Source organism: Lissotriton vulgaris, chromosome 1_2, assembly GCF_964263255.1.
Source record: "Lissotriton vulgaris chromosome 1_2, aLisVul1.2, whole genome shotgun sequence".
NCBI classification, from domain to species: Eukaryota; Metazoa; Chordata; class Amphibia; order Caudata; family Salamandridae; genus Lissotriton; species Lissotriton vulgaris.
The window spans coordinates 105,913,025-105,937,252 of record NC_141686.1 but is presented as its reverse complement, the minus strand read 5'-3'; the positions used below and the strand labels follow the sequence as shown (position 1 = coordinate 105,937,252).

Here is a 24,228-nt window from a genome sequence, read left to right as displayed (position 1 = left end):
GCGCGGAGCCACGGACGACGCCTGCCGGCACGCAGGGGCATTACTACGCAAAATTTTCCGGATCCAGTCTGACGCCTGGGGATATTCTAAGGTAAGGAATCTATCACCAACGTGTCTCTTTCAGATTAAGACATTTAAATATCTGAAATGGAGATTACCAGCATAAGCAGTATGCTTTGTTCCACAGACTAGAACAGACTTAGAAAATTAAGGCATTATAGGATATTAAGCAGTAAAAATAAACAAGATTAGTGGGAAAAAGGCAGAAACAGCTTAAAGACTATATGAGCAACAGTGCAGTTGGATACCATGAAGGGTCTGATGACTAAACGCAGGAAGGTGAAGAGGCAGACGATATGGGACTAGCAAACCATCATGAATATACACATTGTGTTACTGTGATTGTTACGATTCAACATAAGCAACATCTTTGCAACTTTCTACCATAATTTATACTGAAGATGGATAAGAAACACTAGCTGCGACAAGTTACCTTCACAGTTTTTCTCATCAGACTTGTCCTGGCAATTGGCATCACCATTGCATCGAAGGGCCTCATCAATACACTGACCGCTCGAACACTGGTACTGGGAGTCGGAACAGACCGGGCAGTTGTGTTCATCGCTGTGGTCCTCACACTCTGTGAAGCCGTCACAGCGCCACGCCACCGGGATGCAGTCAATTTCACCAGTTAAACAACTAAACTGTTGAGGGGAGCACGTTGGAGGTTCTTAAGAAAATTAAAGCAAAATTAGGGATTATTTGAGTAGAACATTTCACTTTGCTCACAATAAAGTCTGTTTTAATGCCCTTACAACCAACATGATCAGTAAATGAGCACTTTCATGAGCCCAATTTTTGCAATTTGAGCCAAATAAAGATCAGCAGATACCTCACATGCAGAGGCTTCAAGCAGAGACTTAAACCACAACATCTGTATGTTTGAGTATGTTTCACACTTGGTTCAGATGATGCTCCTAGCCAAATCTAAGCTGTAGTAGCAGAGCTAAAGCTAGTGATGTGAAATACTGTATGTATTACAGGACTATTAGTCAATAGGGTACATTACTGCCTTCCTGTGACATCTGGAGGCGTAATTCTGGCACATACAGAAAACAAATTAATTTGTCTAGAGGAATAAGAAGCAATAAAGAGAACATTTTGAGATAACAGCATGGCCAAATTATCCATGCTCTCTGACCAATATACAATGCTTCCAAAATGAATCTCAGAAACTCATAGTTGCCATCACAACTCAAATCCTGCTTCTGGAAAATCACACGTTATGTTAAAAATTTGTATAGATGATGAATAAGCAATGGATGGAAATACTTTAATTAATATGAGCCACTATATTTTCTTGGGCACATTCCATGGAATTGTTTTTAAGTTATCTGGACCAAGACAGAAGTTCACCAACAGAAAGGTGTATTTTTTTCCACTTTGAAACAGGGCTTAAAAAGTAAGACCAATAATAACTCAGGCAGACAGGGGATATTACTAAAGTTACTTACCTTCGGTAACGATATATCTGTAAGAAACAGTAGTTAGTATTAGATTCCTTACCTTAGAATATCACCAGGCGTCAGACTGGATCCGGAAATTTTTGCGTAGCAATACCCTTGCGCGTCGTTAGGCGTCGTCTCTGGCTCCGCGTCCGTCGTCTGCGCCGGAATGACGTTGGAGAACTTAGACGCCGCCCATGCGCGCTGACGTCAGTTCTTAGACACAGCTTTTCCGCGCCAGATACGCAGAGCCATGCTAGAACCAACACTGGTGCCATGAAACTAGGGCCCTGAAAGGGGATGACCTTAACCCTAGGTATCAGTTCGCAGAACGGGGAGGATGGGTGGGGCGGTAAGCAATCTAATACTAACTACTGTTTCTTACAGATATGTCGTTACCGAAGGTAAGTTACTTGTTCATCTGAAAGAAACAGGTTAGTTTTAGATTCCTTACCTTAGAATAGATACCCCAGCAATACCAACCCCGGTGGTGGGTCTGCTAACCAATACTCACACCAGAAAGTCCTGGAGGACGGAACTGCCAAAGAAGCCATCCCTCCGGACTTGACTGTCCAGGCAGTAGTGCCTCGCAAAGATGTGCAGCGAGACCCACGTAGCCGCCTGGCAAATGTCCTGCAGGGGGACTCCCCGACCCAGGGCAGTAGTAGCCGCCGTGGCCCGAGTGGAATGGGCTCTCAGCCCAACTGGAGGCTCCTTTCTAGCCAAGGAGTAGCACGCCTTGATGCATAAGACGACCCACCGAGAGATGGTCCGCTTATGCACCGCCCGTCCCTTCTTCGCACCCACGTAACCATAAAGAGTTGGTCATCCACCCGGAACTCCCGTGAGCGATCAACATAAAATGAAAGCACACGTTTTAGGTCCAGACGATGGAGCCGCACTTCATCCTTTGAAGGGTGCGGAGGCGGAAAGAAGGAGGGCAAGGTGATGGACTGCCCGATGTGGAAAGCAGAGACTACCTTGGGCAGGAAAAGATGGTTTCGTACGCAGCACCACTTTGTCAGGATGCACAGACAGGAAAGGGGGTTTGCAAGATAGAGCCTGGAGCTCACTCACTCTCCTGGCAGAGGTGAAGGCAACCAGGAAAGCTGTCTTCAAGGTGAGAAGACGGAGAGGACAAGAATGAAGCGGCTCAAAGGGAGCGCACATCAGGAAAGTAAGAACCAGGTTCAAGTCCCACTGAGGCATCACAAAGGGAACAGGTTGAAACGTGTGTGATGCCCTTCAGAAAACGAGTTACTATAGGGGACTTGAACAGAGCAGAAAGGTAGCCCTTGATAGTGCCCAGAGCAGAGCCCTGCTGGGCAAGAGAAAGAAGGAAGAGAAGAACTTCAGAAAGAGGGGCAGAAAGGGGATCCACAGCCTTTGCTGTGCAACATGCCACAAATTTGTTCCACCGGCAGGCGTATACCGACTTGGTGGAGGGACGCCTGGCTGCCAGAATAACATTACAAACTTCAGGAGGCAAGTCAAATGGCCTCAACTGCCGCCGCTCAATCTCCAAGCATGGAGGTGGAGACTGGACAGGTTCGGGTGGAGGACCGTCCCCTGCTGCTGCGACAGAAGGTCCTCCTGAAGAGGCAGACGGATCGGGGGACCGATTGACATATTGAGTAGCTCGGGATACCAGAACCTTCGAGCCCAGTCTAGAGTACAAGGATGACTTGGGCCCGGTTGCGCCCGATCTTCTTCAGCACTCTGGGCAGAAGTGGTATAGGCGGAAAGGCGTATAACAGACCGCAACTCCACTCGTGACGAAATGCATCGCCGAGCGAGTGCCGCCTTGGAAATTCCAATGCGCAGAACTGATGACATTGCGCATTCTCTTCGGTGGTGAATAGATCTAACCAAGGCTCTCCCCACTGCAGAAAGATGCCTTGCGCCACGTCCGAGTTCAGACGCCATTCGTGATCCATCGAGCACCGTCGGCTGAGTTCGTCCGCCCTGGCGTTCAGAGAACCTGCCAGGTGGTGAACCACCAGGGTCACGCCCTGATGTTCCAGCCACTGCCAGAGCCGCAGAGCCTCTTGACAGAGGATCCAGGACCCCACACCGCCCTGTTTGTTGCAGTACCACAAGGCGGTGGTGTTGTCCGTGAATACCTGCACTGCACTCCCTCGGACAGAGGGGAGCAATGCCTTCAGTGCCAGACGAATCGCCCGCAGCTCCAGAAGGTTGATATGGAGCTGGGACTCCGCCGGAGACCAGAGGCCTCTGATCTCCGCCTCTCCCATGTGTCCTACCCGAGCCCTGGAGGGACGATTCCGTCACCACCACGTGCTCCGGTTGGGGAAGGGAGAGGGATCTGCCGTTGACCCAATCGCGGTCCGTGAGCCACCACTGCAGCTGTCTCGCAGTGCCCTGCGAGATCAGGACATGGTCGGACATGTTGCACAAGTTACTACTTGTGTAACGATATATCTGTAAGAGACATTAGTTAGTGATAGATTCCTTACCTTAGAATATCCCCAGGCGTCAGACTGGATCCGTAAATTTTTGCGTAGCAATACCCCTGCGCGCTGGTAGGCGTCGTCTGCGGCTCCGCGTCCGTCGTCGGCGTCGTGAGCGCCGGGATGACGTCATCGGAGTATATAGACGGCGCCCATGCGCGCTGACGTCAGTTCTGATAACACAGCTTTTCCGCGCCAGATACGCAGAGCCATGATAGAACTAACACTGGTGCCATGAAACTAGGGCCCTGAAAGGGGATGACCTTAACCCTAAATATCGGTTCGCAGAACGGGGAGGATGGGAGGGCGGTAAGGAATCTATCACTAACTAATGTCTCTTACAGATATATCGTTACACAAGTAGTAACTTGTGCATCTGAAAGAGACACGTTAGTGATAGATTCCTTACCTTAGAATAGATACCCCAGCAATACCAACCCCGGTGGTGGGTCTGCGAACCAATATCACACCAGAAAGTCCTGGAGGACTGAACGGCCAAAGAAGCCATCCCTCCGGACTTGACTGTCCAGGCAGTAGTGTCTCGCGAACATGTGCAGCGAGGCCCACGTGGCTGCCTGACAGATGTCCTGCAGGGGGACACCGCGGCCCAGGGCAGTTGTCGTTGCCGTGGCCCGAGTGGAGTGAGCCCGCAATCCAGCCGGGGGCTCCTTCCTCGCCATGGAGTAGCATGCTTGGATGCACAAGATGATCCACCTGGAGATGGTCCTCTTGTGTACAGCCTTTCCCTTCTTCGCGCCCACGTAACCAACGAAGAGTTGGTCATCCACCCGGAATTGGCGAGTGCGGTCTAGGTAGTAGGAGAGCGCACGTTTTGGATCCAGACGGTGGAGCCTCTCCTCCTCTTTCGAGGGATGCGGAGGCGGAAAGAAGGTGGGCAAGGTGATGGACTGCCCGATGTGGAAGGCCGTGACAACCTTGGGCAGAAAGGAAGGCCGTGTACGCAACACCACCTTATCAGGATGAACAGACAGGAAAGGTGGAGAAGAAGAAAGAGCCTGGAGCTCACTCACCCTCCTGGCAGAGGTGATGGCAACCAAGAAAGCCGTCTTCAGAGTAAGGAGACGAAGAGGACAGTTATGAAGTGGCTCAAAGGGAGCACACATCAGATAGGTGAGAACAAGATTCAAGTCCCACTGGGGCATCACGAAGGGAACAGGAGGGAACATGTGCGTGATGCCCTTCAGAAATCTACTCACTATAGGGGACTTGAACAAGGAAGGCTGATCTGGTAGCCTCAAGAAGGCTGAAAGAGCAGAAAGGTACCCTTTAAGAGTGCCCAGAGCAGAGCCCTGCTGGGCAAGGGAAAGAAGAAAGAGCAGCACTTCCGAAAGGGGTGCAGAGAGGGGATCCACAGCCTTTGCTGCGCACCATGCCACAAATCTATTCCACCGGCAGGCGTATACCGACTTCGTGGAGGGACGCCTGGCTGCCAGAATGATGTCACAGACTTCGGGAGGCAAGTCAAATGGCCTCAACTGCCGCCGCTCAATCTCCAAGCTTGTAGGTGGAGACTGGACAGGTTCGGGTGCAGGACCGTCCCCTGATGCTGCGACAGAAGGTCCTCCCGAAGAGGCAGACGAATCGGGGGATCGACTGACATGTTGAGTAGCTCGGGATACCAGTATCTTCGTGCCCAGTCCGGAGCCACAAGGACGACCTGGGCCCGGTCGCGCCTGATCTTCTTCAGCACTCTGGGCAGAAGTGGTATAGGCGGAAAGGCGTACAACAGGCCGCAGCTCCACTCGCGACGAAAAGCGTCTCCGAGCGAGTGCCGCCTTGGAAACTCCAACGCGCAGAACTGCTGACATTGCGCGTTCTCTTCTGTGGCGAATAGATCTAACCAAGGCTCTCCCCACTGTCGAAAGAGACCTTGCGCCACGTCCGAGTTCAGACGCCATTCGTGATCCATCATGCACCGGCGGCTGAGTTCGTCCGCCCTGGCATTCAGAGAACCTGCCAGGTGTTGAACCACCAGGGTCACGCCCTGATGTTCCAGCCATTGCCAGAGGCGCAGAGCCTCCTGGCAAAGGGTCCACGACCCCACACCGCCCTGTTTGTTGCAGTACCACATGGCGGTGGTGTTGTCGGTGAACACTTGCACCACGCTCCCCCTGACAGAGGGGAGGAATGCCTTCAGTGCAAGACGAATCGCCCGCAGCTCCAGAAGGTTGATGTGGAGCCGGGACTCCGCCGGAGACCAGAGGCCTCTGATCTCCGCCTCTCCCATGTGGCCTCCCCAGCCCTGGAGGGATGCGTCCGTCACAACTACGTGCTCCGGCTGGGGTAGAGAGAGGGGTCTGCCACTGACCCAGTCGCGGTCCGTGAGCCACCACTGCAGTTGCTTCGCAGTGCCCTCCGAGATCAGGACATGATCGGACAGGTTGCCCTGATGCTGGGCCCACTGAAACTTCAGGTCCCACTGCAGAGCCCGCATCCGCCACCTGGCGTGACGCACCAGAAGGATGCAGGAGGCCATCAGTCCCAGAAGCCGCAGCGTCAACCTGACCGAGACCCGGGATAACGGTCTGAAGACAGGAATCAGAGCCTGAATATCCCGAACCCGCTGCTCGGGTGGGTAAACCCGAAACTGCGCCGAGTCGAGAACCGCTCCGATGAAAAGGAGCTTCTGAGAGGGACACAGGTGCGACTTCGGCACATTGATGGAAAACCCCAGCAAGTGCAGGAGGTCGGCCGTAGTCTGGAGGTGGGTGACGACTGTCTGGGGCGAGCCCGCCTTCAACAACCAGTCGTCGAGGTAGGGGAAGACTGACACCCCTTGCCTGCGCAGATGGGCTGCGACCACCGCCATCACCTTCGTGAACACCCGTGGGGCGCTGGTAAGGCCGAAGGGGAGCACGGTAAACTGAAAGTGCTCTAGGCCTACCGTGAACCGCAGGTAACGCCGGTGGGCCGGCAGGACGGGGATGTGGAAATAGGCGTCCTGCAAGTCCAACGCTACCATCCAGTCTCCTGGGTCCAGGGCAGCCAGGACCTGAGCCAAAGTGAGCATCTTGAACTTCTCCGTCCGGAGGAAGCCGTTGACGTTCCGCAGATCCAAGATAGGGCGTAGGCCCCCTTTGCCCTTCTTGGGTACCAGAAAGTAGTGGGAATAACAGCCACGTCCTACTTCTGGCCCAGGAACGCGCTCGATGGCCCTCTTGGCCAAGAGGGCCGAAACCTCCTCTTGCAGAAGTTGCAAGTGATCCCCCGACACACGGTGGTATTGAGGTGGCATGGATGGAGGGGAAGACTCGAAGGGGAGGGAGAAACCCCTTCGGACAATTTGCAGCACCCACCTGTCCGAAGTGACTGTATGCCAGTGGGAGAGGTGATGGCGAACCCTGCCTCCCACAGGCGTCACATGGGCCTGAAAACTCGGACTAGGAAGGTTTTGAGGCGGGGGCTGCTGAGGGAGGTGTGGACTGGCCTCGCCGCTGGCCCCGACCACCGCCACGGCGGTTCCCACGGCCGCCACCGCGTTGCTGAACATTCTGCGGCGCGTGGCTGACGGTCCGTGGTGGGGCGCCCCTTCCGTGGCCACGAAAGGAGCGAAAGGCACCCGATTGCTGGCGTGGGGCCGTAAGGCCCAAGGACTTGGCCGTGGCCCTGGAGTCCTTAAAACGTTCCAGCGCATGGTCTGCCTTGTCGCCGAAGAGGCAACGGCCATCAAACGGCATGTCCAGGAGAGTGGCCTGGACATCGGCCGAGAAATTGGCGGACCTCAACCAGGCGTGGCGTCGAACCGCCACCGTCGTTGCCATCGCCCTGCCCAGTGAGTCCGTGGTATCCAGCCCACACCGGATAGAAAAGCGTGCCGCATCTCGGCCGTCCGCAAGGGTTTGGCTGAGTTTAGCCCTGACCTCCTCAGGGCATTGTGGCAGCACCTCCGCAACCGTGTCCCACAGAGTGTGGGTGTAGCGGCCCAAGAGACAGTTGGTGTTCACTGACCGGAGCCCTAGGCTCACAGACGAGAAGACCTTCTTCCCGAACTGCTCATATCTCTTGGATTCCCTGTCGGGCGGGGCCGACGGGAATGCGGTCTGGGAGTTGGAGGCCTGGATGACCAGGCTCTCGGGGGTGGGGTGGGTGGACAAAAAGCAAGGGTCGCCCGGTGCCGGGCGGTAGCGTCTGGCCACGTTCCTATCCACAGGGGGACCTGTGGCGGGCTTGGACCAAGTGCCCAGCAGAACGTCACACAAGGCCTCATTGAACGGCAGAAGGGGCTCCGCGGAGCCGGACTGCTGTTTGAGGACCTCAGTGAGGAGATTAGTCCTCACGGCCGCGACGGGGAGCTCAAGGTTTAGGGCCTTAGCTGCCTTCGTCAACACTACACTGTAAGCAGAACCCGCCTCCGAAGCCACAGTCGGGGGCGACGTAAATCCAGTGTCTGGCGAGGTGTCAATACCACTGGCCTCCCCAAGCTCATATGTCCAGTCCTGATGAGACTGGCAATCACGTGCCAGAGGGTCCTCGGACCCCTCCCATTGCTCCTCGTCACCCGGCTCCCGGAGACCAGGATTAACAGCCAGGGCCTCCTCGTGGAGATAGAACTCTCCGAAGGCCGACGGAATCGGCGCCCAGCGGCGCCCCTCCGACACCTGAGTAGGACCGTAGGAAGCATTGGGGTCGGCAACCACTTCGGCTGCCGGGGACGACACCTGAAGGGACGTCGCCGGCGAGGTCGTAGGGTCGACCGGCGAGGTCCCGGATCCGGAGCCGGATCCAGCGAGGTCGCGCGGCGCCGGGACCGAAGTCGCCAGCGGCGCCGGGGCCGAAGCACCCGACGTCGTCGGGGCCGAAGCGCCCGACCCGGAAGGACCTCCAGACGGAGCCGATCGGCCCGAAGGCGCCACGGGAACCGACTGAGGAGGGAGGGCCCTCATGGCCATGAGGTACCTCTCGACCTCCTCCTGCGACGCGCCGTGCCCAGGGACCCGAAGGTGTGGGGCAGGCGGCGACGCTTGCGACTCCCGCGGAGCCGCGTGGGCGGTGTCGCCCGAATCCCCGGTCGCATCGTGCGAGCGACGGGGCGGGTCGGAGGACCGATGGTGTCGCTCCGACCTCTCATGCCTCTTACCTGAGGACTTGGAACCAGACGATCGGTGTCCACTCCCGGAACGTCGATGACTCCGACCTCGCGACCTGTCCCTCGACCTCCCGTGGGACCGGGACCTGGAGCGGCGCGGGGCCGACTGCCTCAGCTCGAGACGCTTGCGGGACCGCTCCCGCCTAGCCTTCGACGTCAGGGCCCGGCAGTCGGAGCAGGTTCGATCGTCGTGGTCGAGGCCTAAGCACTTCAGGCACCGGCGATGGGGGTCCGTGACCGACATGAGTCGGCCGCACTTCGAGCAAGGCTTGAACCCGGGCATCCCTGGCACCGATAGTCGAGAATCGACTAACTAGAGGATCAAAAAGATCAAAAAAGTTTTCAGTCAAAAAGTGACTGGGGGTAGAGCTTCTTCCGGATCTGCGCTAGCTGGCGCGGAAAAAAGAAGAACTGACGTCAGCGCGCATGGGCGCCGTCTATATACTCCGATGACGTCATCCCGGCGCTCACGACGCCGACGACGGACGCGGAGCCGCAGACGACGCCTACCAGCGCGCAGGGGTATTGCTACGCAAAAATTTCCGGATCCAGTCTGACGCCTGGGGATATTCTAAGGTAAGGAATCTATCACTAACGTGTCTCTTTCAGATGCCCTGATGCTGGGCCCACTGAAACTTCAGGTCCCTCTGCAGAGCCCGCATCCGCCACCGGGCGTGATGCACCAGAAGGATGCAGGAAGCCATCAGCCCCAGGAGCCGCAGCGTCAACCAGACCGAAACCCGGGATAAAGGCTGAAAGATCGGAATCAGCCTGAATATCCCGGACTCGCTGCTCGGGAGGATAAACCCGAAACTGCGCCGAGTCCAGAACAGCTCCGATGAAGAGGAGCTTTTGGGAGGGGCACAGGTGTGATTTCGGCACGTTGATGGAAAACCCCAGCAGGTGCAGGAGACCCGTCGTAATCTGGAGGTGATTGACGACTGTTTGGGGCGAGCCCGCCTTCAACAACCAGTCGTCGAGGTAGGGGAAGACCGAAACCCCTAACCTGCGCAGATGAGCTGCGACCACCGCCATCACTTTCGTGAACACCTGTGGGGCGCCGGTAAGGCCAAAGGGGAACACGGTGAACTGAAAGTGCTCGAGGCCTACCGTGAACTGCAGGTAACGCCGGTGGGCCGGCAGGACGGGGATGTGAAAGTAGGCGTCCTGCAAATCCAACGCCACCATCCAGTCTTGCGGGTCTAGGGCAGCCAAGACCTGAGCCAAAGACAACATCTAAAACTGCTCCTTCCGGAGGAAGCCGTTGACGTTCCGTAAGTCCAAGATAGGGCGTAGGCCCCCTTTGCCCTTCTTGGGTACCAGAAAGTAGTGGGAATAGCAACCACACCCTACTTCTGGCCCAGGAACGCGCTCGATGGCCCCCTTGGCCAAGGGGGCCATAACTTCCTCCTGCAGAAGTCGCAAGTGGTCCCCCGACACGCGGTGGTACTGAGGTGGCATGGCTGGAGGGGTCGCCTTGAAGGGGAGGGAGTAGCCCCTTCGGACGATTTGCAGCACCCACCTGTCCGATGTGACTGTGCGCCAGTGGAAGAGGTGATGGCGGACCCTGCCCCCCACTAGCGTCACATGGGCCTGAAAACTCGGACTAGGAAGGTTTTGAGGCGGATGCTGCGGGTGCGGACCGGCCTCGCCTTTGACCCCGACCGCCTCCCCGGCGGTTTCCATGTCCGCCCTGCACTGAATATTCTGTTGCGGCGTGTGGCTGGCGGTCCGTCTGGGGACGCCCCTTCCTTGGCCACGAAAGGAGCGAAAGGCACCCATTTGCTGGCGCGGGGCCGAGAGGCCCAAGGACTTGTCCGTAGCCCTGGAGTCCCTAAAGCGCTCAAGCGTGTGGTCTGCCTGGTCGCCAAACAGGCGACGGCCATCAAACGGCATGTCCAGGAGTGTAGCCTGGACATCGGCCGAAAAATTAGCGCACCGTAACCAGGCGTGGCGTCGGACCGCCACTGTCGTGGCCATCGCTCTGCCTAGTGTATCGGTGGTATGGAAAAGTTACTTGCCTGTAATCCTAGTTCTCATCCAGGTTATACTCAAAGTCATAATCTATGAATAATCCCCGCCCATGTGCGGGATCCCGGAGCATATAGAAAATACATATAAATATATATGTATATATATGTGAAAACATATTTGCAGCCTAAAACATTTCCCAACTGGCATAATTGCCGCAAAATTACATAAATTAGCATATATACAGTAGTACTCTCCCAACACCTAAGAGCAGGAAAACATTTGTATACAACAATGCTTTATTGCCATAGGAAAAACCTGTAATTGCAGGCATTTGTCAGTAGGCTGCAGTAGAGTATAAAGCAACAAAGAAAAACGGACACCCTGCCTTTAAGGCATTAGAGTAGGGGTACCGTGCCTTTAAGACCTGAAGGCAACCCCCTGCTCCCATGATGCACCACAGGTAACAGTTGGGTCAGTTATTTTTGGAGGTGCATAACACCTGAGGAGATCCACAATAAAACAACTCATAACTCTAACTTTGCTCGTCCGGGGAGGTGGGCGGGAGTTTATGACTTTGATGAGTATACCCCTGGATGAGAACTAGGATTACAGGTAAGTAACTAATCCTTCTCATCCAGGGGATACTCATCAATAGTCATAATCTATGAATAGATTAGCAAGCTCATACCCAAAGTCTCGCGGACGAGCAAGAAGTAAAAATCTTCACAGAATGACAGACATATATTGCAAATGCATCTTATGCAAATAAGTTCCTTAAAGAGGCCTGCCCTGCTCTGGCATCGGCCTGAGTATCTGAGTCCAGGCAATAATGGCGGGTAAAGGTATGGACAGACCGCCAAGTTGCCGCTTTACAAATTTCAGAAATAGGAACATTACGAAGGAGAGCTGTAGTGGACGCTTTCCCTCTAGTAGAATGTGCATGTGGTCTACCCTGCAAGGTCTTGTTAGCTAGTTGATAAGCTAAAGCTATACAGGAGACAATCCAGCAAGAAATGGACCTTTTAGAAGCTGACAGGCCAGTATTAGTACTGCCATAATTAACAACAAGCATTGGAAATGCAATAGGTCTTGCATTAGGAAAGTTTGAGCTATTGGTATTGTAAATGACACTTTTTTTTTATTTATGTGTTGGTTTTGAAAGTAGCAAAATTAATAGCTTTGTCAGTTACAATGCCAATAGTTTTAACTTTTGCAAATGTGACACCTATAGCATTTGTAATGCAATGTGTGTTGTATTTACGTGACTTAGATGTATTGATATTACAAATAACAATGGCTTTTAATTTTGTAAATAATTAATACTTAAATAAAAGCTATTGTAATTTATAATGGCAATAGCTTAAACATTTGTAAATAACTTTTGTGAAGATTATCAGTGTATTTTATTGTGACGACAATCCAAGAACATTGCATTTGCACCTACACACACAGAGCCACACACATGTAGATGTGGTGGATCTGGGGGATATGGTGGTGGTGGATGTGGTGGTGGATGTGGTGGTGGTGGTGGATGTGGTGGTGGATGTGGTGGTGGATGTGGTGGTGGATGTGGTGGTGGATGTGGTGGTGATGGTGGTGGATGTGGGGGTGGATGTGGTGGTGGATGTGGGGGTGGATGTGGTGGTGGATGCGGTGGTGGTGGATGCGGTGGATGTGGATGCGGTGGATGTGGTGGTGGATGTGGTGGTGGATGTGGTGGTGGATGTCATGGTGGATGTGGAGGTGACGGTGGATGTGGTGGTGGATGTGGTGGATGCAGTGGATGTGGTGGTGGTGGATGCGGTGGTGGTGGTGGATGCAGTGGTGGTGGTGGATGGGGTGTTGGTGGTGGTGGATGCAGTGGTGGTTGTGGATGGGGTGGTGGATGTAGTGGTGGTGGATGTGGTGCTGGTGGATGCGGTGGTGGTGGTGGATGCAGTGGTGGATGGGGTGTTGGTGGTGGATGGGGTGTTGGTGGTGGATGGGGTGTTGGTGGTGGATGGGGTGTTGGTGGTGGATGGGGTGTTGGTGGTGGATGGGGTGTTGGTGGTGGATGGGGTGGTGGATGTGGTGGTGGTGGATGCAGTGGATGTGGTGGATGCGGTGGTGGTGGTGGATGCAGTGGTGGTGGTGGATGGGGTGTTGGTGGTGGTGGATGCAGTGGTGGTGGTGGATGGGGTGGTGGTGGTGGATGGGGTGGTGGATGTAGTGGTGGTGGGTGTGGTGGATGTGGTGGTGGTGGATGCAGTGGATGTGGTGCTGGTGGATGCGGTGGTGGTGGATGCGGTGGTGGATGGGGTGTTGGTGGTGGATGGGGTGTTGGTGGTGGATGGGGTGTTGGTGGTGGATGGGGTGTTGGTGGTGGATGGGGTGGTGGTGGTGGATGGGGTGGTGGATGTGGTGGTGGTGGATGCAGTGGATGTGGTGGTGGTGGATGCGGTGATGGTGGTGGTGGTGGATGCAGTGGTGGTGGTGGATGGGGTGTTGGTGGTGGTGGATGGGGTGGTGGTGGTGGATGGGGTGGTGGTGGTGGATGGGGTGGTGGTGGTGGATGGGGTGGTGGATGTAGTGGTGGTGGGTGTGGTGAAAGTGGTGGTGGATGTAGTGGTATATGTGGTGGTGGTGGATGCGGTGGTGGCTGTGGTGGTGGTGGTGGATGTGGTGTTGGTGGATGCGGTGGTGGTGGTGGGTGTGGTGGTGGTGGTGGGTGTGGTGGTGGTGGTGGATGTGGATGCGGTGGATGTGGATGTGGTGGATGTGGATGCGGTGGATGTGGATGCGGTGGATGTCATGGTGGATGTGGCGGTGATGGTGGATGTGGTGGTGGATGTGGTCTATACAACAAAGAATGGACATACTAGATACGGTGAGGCACCAGGTGATCTGGCAAAACTCATTTTTATCACGTACATAGCTCTTCACTTACCTGGATCTGTGGTGGCTGTGTCCAGACCACCGATGCCAGACTCTGTTGCTGTCTGAGGGCTGATAAGAGCACACACGGCCTGCTCCCTTGGGGTCAGCCTCTCATGGTTCCCAAGACCACCTCCTGGAAATGCAGCAGCAAGTTGGATTCGCAGAACCTTGTCCCTGATTCGGCGCTTCTCGTCCTGCCACCTTTTTTTGATATCAGTAACAGTGTGGCGCTCAACACCCATGGCATTGACCTGGTCTGTCACCTGCTGCCACATGGCCTGCTTGGCCCTAACGTTTAAATTATGTCCTTGGTTGTTGTGTAGCGCTGGATAGTGCTCCATCACGTAGCGAATTAGGATATCCGCTTCGGTTTCTGTAAAATTTCGTTTTCGTTTTTGCATTCTGTAAGGTGGATTCACACTTCTGTCGACATCCATGTTGTTCGGATAGTGTCGTACCAGATGAAGTGGTAGGTGGCTGGACCTCATTGTCTTTTTTGGCATGGAAATCATTGTCCACTGGTTTGTGGTTAATCCAGCAGTATGTGTTCTGAAAGCAGACTAAAATGTCAGCTAGCCACACTTGATAACCGTACTTTATACATGTGCTATATAAGTGATTTTTGGTAGCTTGTGTACTTAGTGGCACACATGCACATGTAGTTGCATTTTACTCCCTCTTACGGATGTATTTTAGGACTTGTGTCTTTATGCACAGCTCAGAGACTCACGTTAAGTCCATGGGTGTATACAACCTCAGCTTGTGATAGATGGGATTCCATTTATGATTTGTCAGGCGTGAAACACCCTTAGAAACATATACATCCACTGGGTCGTGCTAGGAATGAAACACCCTTTAAGCCTAGCTGAGCTTCATATTGCCATTTGGGCTTGCCAGATGTGGACCTACATGCAAGCTTATAGATCCAGAGCACCTGGCCAGGTGTGAGCCTCCATTAAAGTCTATGGGTCCACTCAGGCGGCCAGAAGCGGGACTTACTTCTTGAGGACGAGGCAGGCATCCAATCGGTAAGGCTTCCGATACCTATATTGAAAAAATTACAGTGATACCCGAGCAGGAACTTTTGGAGTATCTCTTTAAAGACCGCCGATTTCCGGTTACTCCGAAGGCATCGAGTACACCAGACCAACAAAGGCGGTGCGCATGGGCAGGGCGCTCCGCCGCTGCACAGGCAGAGCCAGGCTAGACTGCGAGGGGCCGTATGCTCTCATACCGTGAAAAAGCAGAATCCATCTTTACACGTTTATAATTCTTTGGCGCACTGCGCAGTAAAATTCAGGACGAGAAAAAGCATGAATGTTTTTTAATATCATAATAACGTTTGAGTTCATCATTTTGTACAAAATCAAAAAAATATTTTTTAAGATATGCTCTGCAAATATATGCGAACATTACTCAATACAATATTTTATTATTGAAATACTTCAAACTTGGTATTTTATTATGGCAACAAAAGTACATGCGTGCTCTTCTCGCGAGATTTGCCGCTGTTTGCCCTTGCAGCGTTGAAGATGGGGTACTGGGACGCCGAGGACGGGACAGACTGTTTGCTGAAGACATGGATCCCCACCAAGCTTGGGGCTGCCATTGGTGAGGGCAATGGTTCTGCCAGAATCCTCAAAATTCAAAATTGTGGGGGTTGTGTGATTTTGGGAGTAGGTGGTAGATGTGGCTCCAGTCTGGATGAGGGGCAGTGCGGTACATTGGTGACTTGGTGACATTTAGGGGCGGGCAAAGCTGATGGAGGACTTCATTGGTTAAAGTGTAATGCAGACGGGGGTGGTGAGCGCCCAGTTATAGTTACAGCTATAAAACCAGAGATTTAATGACAGAAAATGTATTGAGACATCCGGGCAAGGACAGGGTGGCTTGGCACTAAAAGCCCAAGAATGAGCAGAGCCCCTGAAGAGAGCTCAAAATAAATACAGTGTAAAAACAAGAGAAACACCGAGCACGGCGTCAGTGTTGGCATTGCTGGGGGGTAGGGGGGACGTGGGGATTTTTAAAAAAATGCGACACGGCGGGCAGGGGAGGGGGCGGAGCGGGGAGAGGGAACAGACGGAGCGAAGGCAGATAATGGGAGGGGGGAGGAGAAATGCGACACGGCGGGCAGGGGAGGGGGCGGAGCGGGGAGAGGGAACAGACGGAGGGAAGGCAGATAAGGGGAGGGGGGAGGAGAAATGCGACACGGCGGGCAGGGGAGGGGGCGGAGCGGGGGCCTGGAGTGCGGCTGAGGGAACTGATGTGCACGCGCTTTTAAGCTCAATGCGCATGCGCATTGAGCTTAAAAGGCACGGGCACTGCAAGGAATCGCCACGATTCCTTGCAAGTTGGATAAAGAGTGGATAAGCCCCCATAGTCTCGCTTGCTCGATGCACATGCGCATCGACAGGCGAGACCTAAAAAGCCGGTCAGACTTTCTAAGAGGAAGGGTTTTTGACAAGTAGAACTTCAGGACCCTCCGGAGATCTAGAGAGTGTAATGACCTCTCCGGGGGAGTGGAAGGTTTAGGAAAAAAGGTAGGTAAGGTAATAGACTGGTTGATATGAAAGTCTGAAACCACCTTAGGCAGAAAACTTGGGTGCGTTTTTAAGACCACCCTGTTGGCATGAAAAACTGTGTAAGGTTTCTTACAACACAAGGCCTTGATTTCGCTGACCCTACGGGCCGAGGTAATCACCACTAAAAAAGCAGCTTTCCAGGTCAAGTGCTGCAAAGAGGCCTTATGTATAGGCTCGAAAGGAGCACTCATCAGCTTAGTCAGGACGATATTAAGCTCCCAGGGAGGGGAGCGGGACCTCATCGGTGGGAAGACTTTCTTAAGACCTTCTAGGAAATCTTTAACTACAGGCATAAGGAAGGAAGATGTCTGATCAGGAGTCTTCCTATATGCTGAGATTGCAGCTAAATGAACCCTGATGGAGGGGTATTTCAGGCCTGATCTCGCTAAATGCAATAGATATGGAAGTATCACCTGCTCTTGGCCATGTACTGGGTCAAGAGAGTGCTCATGACACCATAAGAAGAACCTCTTCCACTTGAAAGCATAGGACTTCCTAGTGGAGAGTCGTTTTGATTCTTTAAGAATAGTCATGCAGTCTGCTGGGAGGTCTAAATGTCCATACTGGATGACCTCAGGAGCCATGCCGTCAAGCGAAGGGAAGGAAGGTTGGGGTGAAACACCTTTCCCTGGTCTTTGGTTAACAAGTCTGGCGGCATGGTAGGCAATGGGCTCCTTACCTGGGGTGTCTACACCCTCAATTATGCCACCCTTCTGGAGCATTACCGACCCACTCTCATCTTCAAGATGGCGGCGACCGAAAGGTGTACTTCACCTCTCCTGCTTCCCCTTACCTTATGGGTGGAGTAGGTAGAGGTGGACACACCTTCTATTCTTCCTAGTTTTTCCCGCCGATTTCCCCTCCCAAACTTAGGATGTAAACCAGGGACTACCATCTGCTGCTAGCAGCAGCGGCAGCGACAGGGGGGTCGCATTACCAAGGCAGCACTATGCCCATCCTGGGGGATGAGGTGTGACACCTCTGCCCAGGATGCGCTTTGTTTCTGGTGCCACAGAGCGGGGGCTTTCCACCCAGGGGTCCAGAAACATGTCTGGTGGTGGCAGGCTGCCTAAAACCAGCCAGTGACCATACCAGGGTTGGTAGTTTTTCGGGGGCCACCTCTAAGGTGGTCTCGGAGTACATGTTTCAATAAATCCCCCACTGGCATCAGTGTGGGTTTTTGAGGAGGAGGAGTTTGGTACCTAACAATCCTAGGTTCAGAGAAGCCATTATGGTGCTGGGAACTCGAGTTATTGAGTTTTCAGCACATGTACTCTCTATGCCTTTCCTGGCACTTACAATATATATGCTTATGCAGTTATGCACACATCTTTTGATATAACACTTATTGTGCCACCCTTAGAGTTCCTGTACCTTTACACACACAAACTGCCGTTGCAGGCTGGTTGTGTGCCATGCCTACAACCCACTACCCTGGCATAGGTCAGCCACCCCTCTAGCTGGGTGCACTATACCAATGGTGAGGGTACAGGTGCATGAGCCCTGTGCCCCCACAGTGTCTAAGCCAATTCTTAGACATTGTAAGTGCAGTAATGCCATTAAGAGTATATGGTACTGTGAGTTTGTCATTACGAACTCCAGAGCACCATAATGGATTTACTGAAAACTGGGAAGTTTGGTATCAAAATTCTCAGCACATTAAACCCACACAGATGCCAGTGTGGTATTTAATGAAAAATACATACATAGATGCCCCCTGAAAAACAACATAACACTAGTTTCCTGGCTTAGTGACTGCTCGCCAACTGCTACCACCAGACATGTTTCTGGACCCCTGAGTCGAGAGCCTGCTGCTCTTGGGGGACTGAAACAATGCACATCCTGGGACGAGGTGCCAAGCCTCCTCCCCATGATAGGCTGGTCCACGAAGGTGAGCTTCAAAGGCTTGCTGCCTTTTTATTAGCTACCCCAGCCCTTTGCTGCTTCCAGTAACTGTCTCGCACCGGTTTTGACCCCCACTATGGGCAGGAGAATCAGCGGGGAAACCAAGTGAGAAGGGGAGGTCTGCCCAACTTTGCAAACCCTACCCCTGAGGTGGGGGAGGCGAGGTGAAGAACAACTCTCTGTCCCCACCATCTTGCAGATGGGGGGACCCAGCCATCCAGAGAGTGTGTCATATGCCCCCTTCCACCGGAGGGTGGCATAATAGGGGGTGTACCCAACCTTTACTTACCTGTAACGCCCCTATATCTAGTATTGAGGGGCACCCCTGAACCATGCCTCATAAGACAAGAACCGACCTAGAAGAAAAGAAGAAGGCCAGAAGAAGCTGTGCTTACGCAAAGAATAGGAGTACGCCCACTGACATGGCCCCAGCCCTACTAGCCTGTCTCCACCTGGTACCTGCAACTGCGAAATCCCGGGGTTTCCTGAAGAACCCGAAGTACCTGTCCTGCCATCCAAACCCAAGTCTACTGTGAGCACCAGATTTGCTCACTAACAGACTCTGGCCCCAGTCAAAACCCTGAGTCTGCACCACACGCCTACGGCCAGAGTTCGAGTGACCCAACACCACAAGGTCGTCTCCCCGGCGATCCTGGCCTTAGATCTGGTGAACTCTGACCTGACTCGACACTCCAAATGATGCCTGCAGTCTCGTTATGGAGGACTCCCACGAATGCAAACAGAGCTGGTAAGAAAACCAGAGTCCTAAAGACACCCCTGCATGCGACATCCTACGGCCTTGGGTGGCCCAAATGACTGTGTCCTGGCATCCCCAGGCATCCCAACTTACCTCTCCAACCGGTGGTCAACTCCAGAAGATCTTCGTCCCAAAGGCTGCAGTCTTTGTTGCAACTTGAAAATTCCCTTTGGGAACAGGGCACCCAACGCCAAAACAGCACCCTGCACCCAGCCGCCGCTTTGGGTTGACTTTGGGTACTAACTCGGATCCCCTTTCCCCTGAACCTCACACCAGGAGATTTGCTCCCACAACCTTGTGGCCTGCTCATGAGCAGCCACCAACTGGAGCCCCCCCCTATTTCCATTATCCCTCAGCACACTGCACCCCCCCCCCACCCCCCACTCGCACTAGTGCCACTGAGGGTGTTTCAGGAGTGCATCCTTGACCCTGGGGGAACCATAGTTCTAACCCCAGAATACCAACTCCCACAAACTTATACTTAGCTGCAAACTGTTCACTTCATTTTTTCTCCATAGGTATACATTGACTTATTTTCCTTGAAAATTGTTGTGTGGAGTTAGTTTGTATGGAACATTGAAAAACTGCATATGTAGAAAAAGTGAATTACTCACCGTTTGTATAGGAGATGTCTCAGTGTGAAAACTAGGCACATAACACTGATAAGCAAAAGTATTCTGAAAAGTAATTTCAAAAGTAACATGCATAGTAATCTGCAAAGTAACTGAAAAGTAATTTCGACATATTAACTTACCTGTATTTCAATCAACTCCTATTGAACCTGCATTTAATTGTGAAACACTGTATACGATTTTTGCAAAGCATTTATTTTTTCTTATCTGCAGCAGGCATGGCTTGTTTCTAGAAATAAAACTAAATAATATTTTTATACAAGTCAAATTGGTCTGAGTTCAGTCTTTGAATGTGTGACATCATGTGCTAATTGAGTGTGTACAACAAATGCAAAACACTAGGCTCTGAAAGTATTACTGCTCGCCCGCACTACCACAAATAGAGAGTAAGAACTATCTACTTTTACCTCTGAAGTTCCACTGGACTCTGCACACTATACCACATTTTGGTATAGTAAATACAGAGTGACCACACTAACCCCAGGCTGTGACGTGGGAGGGAACTAGAGGCAGACAGGGCATCAGGAGCTGGCCAGCCTTCAACATAAACATAAAAGTTCAGAACTGGCCTCACACACCACTTGGTGTCATGCTTTATCATCGGCCGTCCTCGCTCTCTAAAAACTTGGTTTGATAGAGGGCAGGCATTCACCTGAAAGGGATGCACTTATAAACTAAGTGGGGGCCCAAATTGAGTGAGTGAGATTTAAAAACCATTACAGTTGCCTCACTAATTTTTAATTGAATAGGTAGCTGTATGATGTTAACAACAAGTGAACGGTGGTATGGGGAAAGTAATTAACCCCTCAACGTATAACATTGGGACAACATGTTTCTGCCTAGTGTCATACAGTGGTACATGGCATTCATCAGGACCTATATTTATAAGGGGCTCCCTCTTACCAACTCTGTGGTGAGAAAACCACTAGGTGGGGTGACCGGTGTCACTTTCCACTTCCTGGGGGTGCGTTGTAACCCTGTAAAGGAAAGCAAAAGCGTGCAAAACAACGGCTGATGATGAAGCACGACACCAGGTGGTTTGTGAGGCCAGTCCTAAACTTTATGTGAGATGCCTACACTCAGATACACAAAACAACCCTGAACACCTTTTAGGTCATAACATTAGGAGCGGCCTCATGTGTATATAATAGTATATACAGAGCAAGATTCCTACACTAGCCACCAGGTTCACCAGGTACAGTCAATGCTGATACACCCTCTCTTTGCCGGTTCAAAGGAGCAGAAGGGCAGTCCTTCAGTCTTTGTTCAAGTCCAGAAGAGTGCCCCACTTATGTTCAGAAAATGCCCATATGGTAGAGTCGTAGACCTTGTCAGTAGGCAATGGGCTACTAGCTTTCATCCCTCCTGATGACCACTTCCTGGTAGTGTGGCATCTGGCTATCCCAGGACTGACCATTCTGCCCTCTCCCAAAATGGCAGAACCCTTCTCTCAGTGTCCAGAGCTCCCAAGCCCAACACTTGTGTGGCTAAAAAGAGGCTGCACGCCCTGTCCCTATTGTCAGCCTGTCTGCCTAAACAACAGAGCAGTCTCTCTATCAAGCGTTTTTCTACTTGCCCTTCAGAGAGGGCTTCAGATTTGCAGCTCACCTTATGCGCCAACACCCATGTGGTTTCCTGCAGGAGGGAGGTAACACCTCTTCCAGTGGCAGGTCTCTATTGTTATCTTTCCTGGGAGTCGTTCTCATCTCCCCAGGAGGGCAGAAAGCAATCTGCAGGACAGACCCCGAATACAACATTAAATGGGCACCAGAAACCTTGGGCAACTAAAGTGCCAACTTCTAAAGTTGCACTTTACCCACCAGTGATTTAATTTGATTTAAACATCGAATCAGATTTAATGCACTGATTCTTTAGATACCTTACAGTACGAACTTTAGTAGTCCCATTCAGAAATTGGTAGCAATGAGGTGTTAGCCTGTAACTCTGTACTTACCAATAGGGCTACTAGCTGTTCCACAGTAAAAACAACATTTTAAAATTTTACTGATGGAACTTGTAAAAGTACATGTTCCACTTTTTAACATATAGAACTCGGTCTACATCAGGGGTGACTTACATATATTAAAAAGGGACTTTTGGGCTTTGCCATTACCTTAAATGGCATAGTCGAGTTAGCTGCTTAATACATGTCCTTCCTGTCTGCAGTGAGACTGGGAGCCATGTTTTATCTTGCCCCCACTCAGGGTGGCACAAGTACTGCAGTCCCTGGGAAACACCAACCTAAAGGCCCTGGTACTCCAGTTATCATATACTATGGGCTTACAAGGAAGTTAGGCTATGCCAATTGGGGACAAGCCAATGAAACATTAACCATTTTAAGGGTCAGAGCATATGCACAGAGTCCTGTTGTGCAGGGTTCAGTGCATTTCAGAGTCAACACATCAGTACCTAGCTGTCGAAATGGGGGCAAAAAGTGTTGGCTAACCTGCTATAAGCCTGTTTCCTTACACCAAAGTATATATAAAAACCCTAATATTTTACACGGAGATGCGACTTGCTTGAAAAATAAACAACTATTTTCAATAGCTATTAAAACTCCAATTCAAGGATAAATTACAATTTTGAATAAATATTTTCATTTGCTCTCCAACTTCTCCCAGCAAGTAATTAGCATTTAAAGGTGTGAAAAAGATGTGAAATTAGTCCTAGGAGCTACAAAATAGGTTACTGTTAATGACAGGTCGACCTCAATGGGCAGGGATCACTCCTCTGAGCTCAGCAGAAGGGAGGGAGCTGTGAGCATCCTTTCTGAAATTAGTGTCATTCTGCTCAAGTGTCAAATCCTGCTGGATATACACACAACACTTAGGGTGCTCTTGAAATGAAGGGAGGGGAATGCTAAGACAATTCTTGTGGATGCCGCTGTCTCATTGCTGACAAATCCTTTTGTCCTAGCAGACTTCTGTATCTGGGTTTGTTGCGGGTAAATTGGGTGCCTTAAACTGGACTTTATCGTTAGATCTGGTTGGTCCTAATATTGCCATAGTACACTCCCCAAACACACCCATCACTCATAGCCCATGTTGTGTGTGGACAAAAACTTTCACCATCTTGAAAATGCCCAAAGTTGGTAGGGTTGTCACTGGGAACTTTTATCCTATTGGTTAGGATGTGCCATGGGGTTATTCCCACCCACTAGCCAGTGCCAGGCATAAATGTGGAACCTCCAGGCACAGATTTCAGAACACTATAGGAACCGTGGAAGAACAGATGGCTGGACCTGTGGTCTGTGACCGGAGAGAAGTCCCGAAGTACTGGACCTGCTCTCTCTTGTACCCAGGACAAAGAAGTGGACTCTAATGGTTAGAAGGCTGCTCTCCTGTTAAAGCTGCAGAGATACAACAAGCTACAAAAGAAGTTTAGTGCAACTGACCAGAGGCAACTGGACCTGGACTAGACCCTGCTATTGGCCTCTGCCGCACACCCTGTGAGCGTCTAAATACTGCCCCAGAGGTCCTGGAGGGGATTAAGGACCAAGTTAGAAGGCAAACTCTTTGACCAGGATGAACCTGGTTGGTGTGTTCAACTGGTGCTCCATCGCGATCAGCATCAAACTATGCCCATTTCCTGCTCTACTGCAACCACTGACTATCATTGGGGCTTTTCAGAGGTGTTTCTGCTTAAACTTTTTAAAAATCATGTCTCCGGTTCCCCTTACTGGATTTGTCAATCTGGTGTAATTTCACATGAAATTTCACTCCAATTTTCTAATTTGTTTTGGGATTTTTATTGTTTAATTTTTTCTTTTTACTGTTTTGGTACTTCATAAATACTTTACACATTTCTCGATGCTAAGCCTGTCTTCTCAGTGATATAGCTAGCAGGGGGTTGAGAGTAGGTTAATAAGTGACTCTGTGGGGTCAGCCTGACAAAGGTTATAATTGTTACTTGAGGTAGGTAATCACCCACCCCAAATAGTAATCCAATTTATTACAGATATTTCTAACTAAGCACAAATTCCTAACCTTAAGAGTAGACACCATAGTCTTACCTTTCAAAGTGGACGGTCTGGGGAGTGGACTAAGACCAAAAGATCCAGCAGAACAGAGCTGGATATGCGACCTTCCCGCCAGACAAGACTGTTTGGGCAGTAGCGCTTTGTGAACATATGCACTAACACCTATGTTGCAGCCTAGCAGATGCCTTAAGCAGGTACCTCTTAAGCAATGTGGTAACAATAGTATTTCCCCAGGTGGAGTGGGCCTGCAAGCCTTCAGGGTGTTGTACCTTGTCCAGTGCATAGTAGATTTTGATACACAGCACTGTCCACCTTGACAAACTCCTCTTTTGCACTGCCTTCCCTTTCTTTGTCCCAGTGAAATTCAGAAAAAGCTAATCTTCCATGTGATGGTCGTTTG

At 51.6% G+C, this 24,228-nt stretch overlaps 1 protein-coding gene across 1 annotated transcript in view; it reads right to left on the bottom strand.

Moving 5' to 3' along the window:
- The window catches only part of LRP6 (LDL receptor related protein 6), a 1,045,411-nt gene that overhangs the window by 223,808 nt on the left and 797,375 nt on the right, over positions 1–24,228 (bottom strand). The window contains exon 18 of the mRNA XM_086952928.1: positions 494–730. Within this exon, the coding sequence (XP_086809054.1) occupies positions 494–730 (237 nt within the window). The remainder of the gene's footprint in view (positions 1–493; positions 731–24,228) is intronic.